General features: G+C 37.9%; 1 protein-coding gene across 3 annotated transcripts in view; it reads left to right on the top strand.

Moving 5' to 3' along the window:
* The first annotated feature begins 2,581 nt into the window (after positions 1 to 2,581).
* Positions 2,582 to 7,267, top strand: part of htr4 (5-hydroxytryptamine receptor 4) — a 73,742-nt gene continuing 69,056 nt past the window's right edge. For 2 of the 3 annotated variants that reach the window (XM_027136006.2, XM_027136007.2), the window contains exon 1: positions 2,582 to 2,983. In XM_027136006.2, the coding sequence (XP_026991807.1) occupies positions 2,908 to 2,983 (76 nt within the window). In that variant the 5' untranslated portion in view covers positions 2,582 to 2,907. Of the gene's footprint in view, positions 2,984 to 4,043; positions 4,154 to 7,267 lie in introns of all 3 variants that reach the window. The other variant, XM_027136008.2, reaches the window with a different exon arrangement.

The raw sequence follows: 7,267 nt of genomic DNA, 5'->3' as shown, positions 1-7,267 counted from the left end.
CAAGAAACATAAAGATGTAGATCATTTCATTAAGACGAATATGTTAGAGGAAGGGCTCTGCTCATATGAGGCACTGTAGCGGGACGGACATAGGTTATTTAGGTTAATTTAGGCCACTTCTTAAAGCAATATGATACAACAAGATAAAATAAGTTTGTCGATGAAAATTCATTAGGTTTGGCTGAAAGAATGTCTAACCTACAGTCCATTTGTCTAGAAGAGCACGTTCATCACATAGCACATTGCATGAGCAAAGCTGTGTTTTTCTCACTGACATTTCCGAGAAGACCTAAAGAGCTCATTAATGACATTAATTAAACACATTGCTTTCCAACATAGAAGCATGCCAAATCATGAAAGATGCATGACTAACCTTATTTGACATCTCACCCACCCACAAGCCATAAGTGCATACACAAGGATGGCTATTTTCCAAAACGAGCCAATATTCTATGTGGAATGTCAGGAGAGTGTCTCAAGGGTGATCATTTTCAAGTCTGCTGTCATGTCAGTGGGCAGAGTGGGAGGGAGATTTTACAGGGACAATGAAGGTGGCCTTACGAATATGAAGCAGGCTACATCAGTTCAGCAGTTCAGACTGTCAGTAGACGGAAGGGTAGGTGGGGACTGAGACATTGTTTCAGTGAAGAGCAGCAAACAGGCGTCTTCAGCTAATCAAAAAACTTTATCACTCACAACATCAGCTTCACTGTCGGGCATACGAAGGAGTGTAATGTTCCTGGAAATCCTCCATGTCATTTTTGCAGGTTTTCCAAGCTGTTGTTGGAGAAAACACCTTCCAGTTTACACAGGGAATGGAGCTCATGTTACATTTTGCAAACTGCAACATGATTGCTCATGGACAGTTTTACTATCACCAGCACTGCACTCCAGTTCTGGGTGTACACAATTCAAGAGCAACTTGTGGTACAGTATGAAATGCTAAAAATAGAGGACATTATGAAACATCTTGATAGATCTCAGAGCAACAGTACATGTACACACTACCCTGTTGTCAGAATTCACAATGTTGTAGTGAAGGCAGTGTATCCAATTTCATAATGACTAGAAACACGGTGGCAGAAGTCAGCACCACAGTCATTTCACGTTCTGCAAAGATACCATGTGATTGGCAATGACTTGCCTGGTAGTTGTCATAGACAGGTTCTAAGTGTCAGAGAGCAGTCAGTGTGCATGAGACAAGAGAAACACATAAAATGATATTCACAAAAGCAGAATGTTAAGTTGCCTTTCGACAGTGCTCAGCTGAACAGCATACCGTTGTCCTGAGGAAGAAAAATATTTAAGTGAAAGTGCTGGTGTTTCAGTGTCTTAATGGACCATTTAGACTATAATTGCTACTACAACATCAGCCATAGAGCATACTTATGCCGTGCTTATTAAAGAATGTGTTTTTCTCAAACAAATGGAAATAGTCTGGCTGGGCAGTAGGTGCACTCTGGAGCCTAAAGTTCTATTGCTCTGAATATTAAATGTTTACTGCCATAAACCTGGGTGTGGAGGATCAAGATTTCAAGAGTAATATCAGTTTTATGTACAGTTACAAGTTACAGTTAGTATATGATCATAAAATGCTTATAGGTAATGTCTTCGTGTCTTTGTCTTCTGTCATGTATGTCATAAGCATAAGAGAACAAAACATGTTCTATGTTCCATGTTCCAAAACTTTAAGCAACAGGAAAGTATTTCACCACTTACAGCAGCTTTCCCACTTCTCATTTTACTTACACTAGTTACATGCTCGATGTTCACACTGCTTCCAAAATGAAGTATATTTGTACTGAAAGTCCATTGTATACAGGGAACTGTTAAAACTCTGAAAAAAAACCCCGCATCATTTACGTAGGTCTATTGTTGAACCGAAGAAGAAAACAGTGGCTGAGCAACAGAAGAAGATGTAAAAAGATCTGTGTGTAGTAAAGCTGTAAAATCTCTCAGGATCTAATTTCAAGTTTAGAAGAAAACTGTAAGACCAAATAAGAAGACATGTGAATAAATGTGAGGGGATGTGGCAGCCTAGTGTTTAAGGGGTTGGTCTACTTGTTGGAAGGTCATGAGTTTGAATCCCAGGTCAACCAAGCTGCCACTGCTGGGCTACTGATCAAGGCCCTTAACCCTCAATTGCTCAGTTGTATAAATTGAAAGAAATTGTGTCACTCTGGATAAGTGTGTCTGCTCAATACCAGAAATGTAAAGATAGATAGATAGATAGATAGATAGATAGATAGATAGATAGATAGATAGATATCATAAATATAGTTTTCTTTAGATAGATAGATAGATAGATAGATAGATAGATAGATAGATAGATAGATAGATAGATAGATAGATAGATAGATAGATAGAAATATTTGTGTACAGGATTCTAGTATGTTCCATTCCTTTTTTCCAGTTGCTGTTGTTCTGTATTAATGTCCTTCTCCAAATCTGACAGCCATTCAGGCATCAAAACAAACGAAGTTGTAAGTGAAGTGAAAGCGGACGCACATCAAACAGCCAATAGTTTGCGTAAGAAAAGGGATGCGGTGTCTGCGGGATATAGTGGCACGACGTGTGGCCAGAGTACTGTAGATCACAAAGAGGAGGGGACTCGACAGACCAGTTTACATTCTCACCGTAGAAACGGGCGAGCGCGCGCCTCCGACGGTTCAGCCAGTGTGCAACGCGCGGTCTCTCGCGCAAGCCAAGAGCCGCTCACTTCTCTCAGTTATACTCCCTAAACGCCGTCTCCTGACTGGAAAGCTCTTGGTGGAAACTATTCTTTTTTATTATTTATTTATTTTTGTTTTTTATGTGAACGTACTCTTGTATTTCCCGCAAGTGACACCGCTCGAGTTATCAGCAAAACGAGAACTTATCCATTTCCGCGTGTACTAACGCACACAGATGCGAGGATGCGCTTTCCCACTTGAGGGTTTAGAACCGTGCCATGGTTTTGACCCGGGGTTTCCTCATGGAAATGGTAAGTCATTTATTTCACTAATTCGTGCTAGAATTTACATTCGTACATCTTTTTTTGTGTTAGATTCCTAAATTGAGAGACAGAATCACTGTATAAACTACAGCTTTTGCATTAACGCACACAAGCTTCTTTTTTTCGGTATACCGGTGTCCATTACGCACAGAAATCCCTCCAAATCACTACACCGTGATGATTTATTATTATTATTATTATTATTATTATTATTATTATTATTATTATTATTATTATTATTATTATTTGTTTTTTATTACTGCATGTTATGGTATAAAATATCCCAGAACACTATAACATCAAAACGTGTGATTATTTATTTATTTTGTAATACTATTTGTGGATAGTTGACGTCATTCATGAGCTCAGGAACTAATTCAAGAAGTGGAGAACTCAATATCTATAGATGCGAGATATTGAGTATTGTGACCGACACGCAGCATTGTGCGTGTTTTAATGCCACGTTAAATCTCCTCACTTCTAATCGACAAAGAATATCTTGATACACATCATCATTTTATCTGAATAAGTTGGAAATGATCCCTGAGACTTCTAAAAAAAAAGGTCAGCAGGCTATTTCTTGACAGATTCCCCCAAAACTACCCTTTTTAAAGGTTGGCTCTGGGAGTTAATCATAATACATAAATGGTGTTTTCCTAGAGTTCTTCTTTAAGATGTATTTTTTGTGACTACATATTGATTTTGAACATAGTACTGATGGCATGAGATTGAATGCATTGACACAGCATTATGTAATCTACATTAGTTTCATGGAAAGCACAGTCTATCTCAGGGCAATTGACCTTGCTCAAAGGTTCAAGTGCCACTGAAACTGTCTTAAATAAAATCACCTGCTCAAACATGCACTTCGAGCGTATATACTAGTGAGGAAGAAACAACGGTGGAATGTAAATGAATTTGCTGAATGTTTCCACTTTAGTATGCTTTAGTCTTTATTTTGTCATGTATAAGGGAACCTTCACACCAAAGGTATTGCAATTGTGCATTTAAAGCCCATGTTTATTTTATGTTTGGATCGCAATTGCAGAGCCTACAGGGGTTTTCATGCGGAAGCTGTTCTCACAGAGTCGCATGCGTGTGCTGATATAAAAGGGCTCACAGCAGGAGAAGTTTATCACAGACACACAGGACTGCCAGGTCAGTTTGTGCATATGCAATAGAGAATGCATTGTTCAATAAAGTGTCAGGAATGGTGCAAAGCATGTTTGCTGATGGATGGCACAGCACAGACTGCCTGTCAGTGGATCAATGTATACCCACTCTCACGTCGCATTAAGGCCTAGAGTCAATCTCACCTAAAAGACAAAGGTGAAACATGAGAGCCAGCAAAAAAAAAGTGTGTGGTTCAGATACATGCAGTAGTGTCTTGGCTGTTTGCCATCAGTGTAGTTGTTTAAATATGTGGAAGAAGATTCCTGTCCATTTTCCTTGCCGACATTTGACTTATTTATTATATGTTCAATTTAACAACCAAATCAACTTTCACACTGATCTCTGACTTATAGAGTATCGATTTTAACATGCTTCAGTAAAATACTGACGGCCAGTGGGAGGAATCGCTCAGATCCCACTGCCTAATGTGTTTTGGATGTGCACATACTTGCAAAACATAATGTTGAAATGTCCCAATGTACCTGCCTCTCAGTAACTTCACACTATCTAGAATGCAATGCAAAAGAAAAGTTGATGGAGCGTGAAGACAAGAGAGATGGGAGACTAGGCAGAACATAAAGGAGCACACTGCCAAATCTACAAGTATTTGGATGTTGAAATAATTAACGTTGTTTTAGCTGTTTCTTACAGTAAATTGAATAATTCCAGTGTTCAGCTGTAATGTGATGATATTTACATTGAATTGTTTTAAAGGTTTAGGAATTGGAACACCCCCCCCCCCCCCCACACACACACACACACTTTAAGGGAGCCAGCTATCTTTTCAGAGGGTGGTTGATCGCCATGGCAACTTATTTCACACTGCTAACCTACTCCGGGGCAAGTGAAATTGAAGTTTACCAAACTAAATGTTCATAAAATGCACCTCCTGTCCATTCAGAGCCATAAGAATTATGATTTCCCAAAGGATCCTGTGGAGCTTGCTGTTTCTAAACGTAAAAGACACAGTCAAGGTTTCAGGAACAGACTGGTAGGGATTTTCAGTCTATATACATTTATACATTTATATATTTTTATTGATTAGCAGGTATGTGAACTAACAGAATACTGGCCATTAATCTGCATTAGAGGCAGAATAGCAATGGTTAATTCATTACTCATATTCTCAGAGAGTCTAAACTATATAACTTTGTAAAGCCTGAATGCCGTAGTGTAAGATTTTTTTTTAATCTAAAGTTATTTCTTAAAATATTCATTTCCATTCTGCATTGTAGATTCATTTAATGGGCATCTTGGAGACCAAAGGTACACCTGCAAAAAGTACCTGATGACCCAATATTCAAAGTCACTGTCTATACCTCAGAGTCCATTTAAGCAGCTTGTGTCAGAATATAAATGACCCCGTCAGCTTCAGTTCTTTAAGCCTGTTACAGTAAGTGTAGACCTAGCAAAAGCACGTGTTACAACAGCTCTGCAAAGCATAACCACAATAATGAGGAAGAGACCGACTTGGTGCATTCTTTTAACATGAAACAATCAGAGGCCATGGCTATGAAACAGGTCAATGAATAACAATTCTTTCTTACAGAATGAATTTATGTTACAATTCAAGCAGTGGACACAATCTTTATTTGCCAAATATTTTTTTTGTTAATTGATTAAAAAACAAGAAAGGTTTTAGCTTTATGAAGTGTTTACCACTGCCGTTATATGAGTCACTAGTCAGCGTGTGAATGTATTGTTAAGTGAAGAAAGCTATCATTTTGAAGTCACAAGTTTTTTTGTATTTTCTAACTTGCTTTGTGGAACAGTACTGTTGCCTTAAAGTCTTTTTTTTAAAGCCTTTTGTTTCCTTCCTTCCTCTAATTAAATAGTCCTGCTTCTGCACTCTTGCTTTTATGTAAATAAATAAATTACTTGCAAATGTTTTGATTGAGTCAGAATCAAATATAAAGAAATAAGCAATTATATTACCAAGATCAAACAGATACTCAATAGAAATATATAAGTGATTAAAGCCCAACTTTCTCCAGATTCAGTAAACACATGGCAGAGCAGGGGGAAGTATCAAGGGAAATACCAAGGGAAATATCTTTTTCAATGCAAACTGTCAGTTTTCCAACACTTAAATCTGATGTGAATTGCTGATAGCATTCATTTTAGGATTATCTGTAATTCTTTCCTAGGAGGTGGTGTGGGTTTAGGAGCCGGTTTGAGTTCTAAAATGCATTGGGGATTATTCTGAGACTGGATAATACACCAATTTTCAAGGCTTTATCCTAAACCAGGCAGTTAGGAGCTATGTATGACCTCGTTCTTATGAGTCTATTACCTGGATTTCATCATACTTGCTCTTATAATTGACTTCTGCTACAGGCTTCTCAAATTAATACTTGGCTTGGTAAGATCGCTCATAGATATAGCTCACATCTTCCTGGTATAAATTATACAGTATTGAGTCTGGGAAATTACTGAGAACTCATTAATGATGTAGTAGGTTTTATTTGTTAAAGTCTTTAGTAATGGCAATTGAATGATGTTTCATTACCTTTTGAAAGAATTAGTGTCTAACCAATTGTAAGTCATATACATATTTCAGTTCAATAAACATAATGTTCTTAAGGAGATTCATTTTATTTCATGTTATTTCAGTTCGTTTTATTTAAACGAGTCACACATGGCTCAGTTACTAAATTTGTGGTCCCATGTGTACATAAAGATTAACCATGATGTTTCTTTCCATTAAAAAAAAGTAATTGTCTAAACAATGCTGAAGCAATAGGATTAAGGGCTAATGGATTTGACTCAACTTTAAGGATTCAAATGGACCTTTAGTGTGTGTGTGTGTGTGCGTGTGCGTGTGCGTGTGCGTGTGTGTGTGTGTGTGTGTGTGTGTGTGTGTGTGTGTGTGTGTGTGTGTGTGTGTGTGTGTGTGTGTGTGTGTGTGTGTGTGTGGGTGGGTGTGATGTGGCTCTTGTTCAACTTCACTTGTCTAAAAATGGCCACTGAACCCAGACACCAACATCATGATGAATACAGTTTGTACCATCACCTCTCCCTCCTCATTATAGCTAGGTAAATTGCAATTGTATGAAGGAAGTAATTTTTTTGCGTCCAAGCATATGGTCTGATACCATG

This window comes from Tachysurus fulvidraco, chromosome 17 (genome assembly GCF_022655615.1).
Source record: "Tachysurus fulvidraco isolate hzauxx_2018 chromosome 17, HZAU_PFXX_2.0, whole genome shotgun sequence".
NCBI lineage: Eukaryota > Metazoa > Chordata > Actinopteri > Siluriformes > Bagridae > Tachysurus > Tachysurus fulvidraco.
Note: the sequence above shows the minus strand (reverse complement) of the source record. Positions and strands in the feature narration are given on the sequence as shown.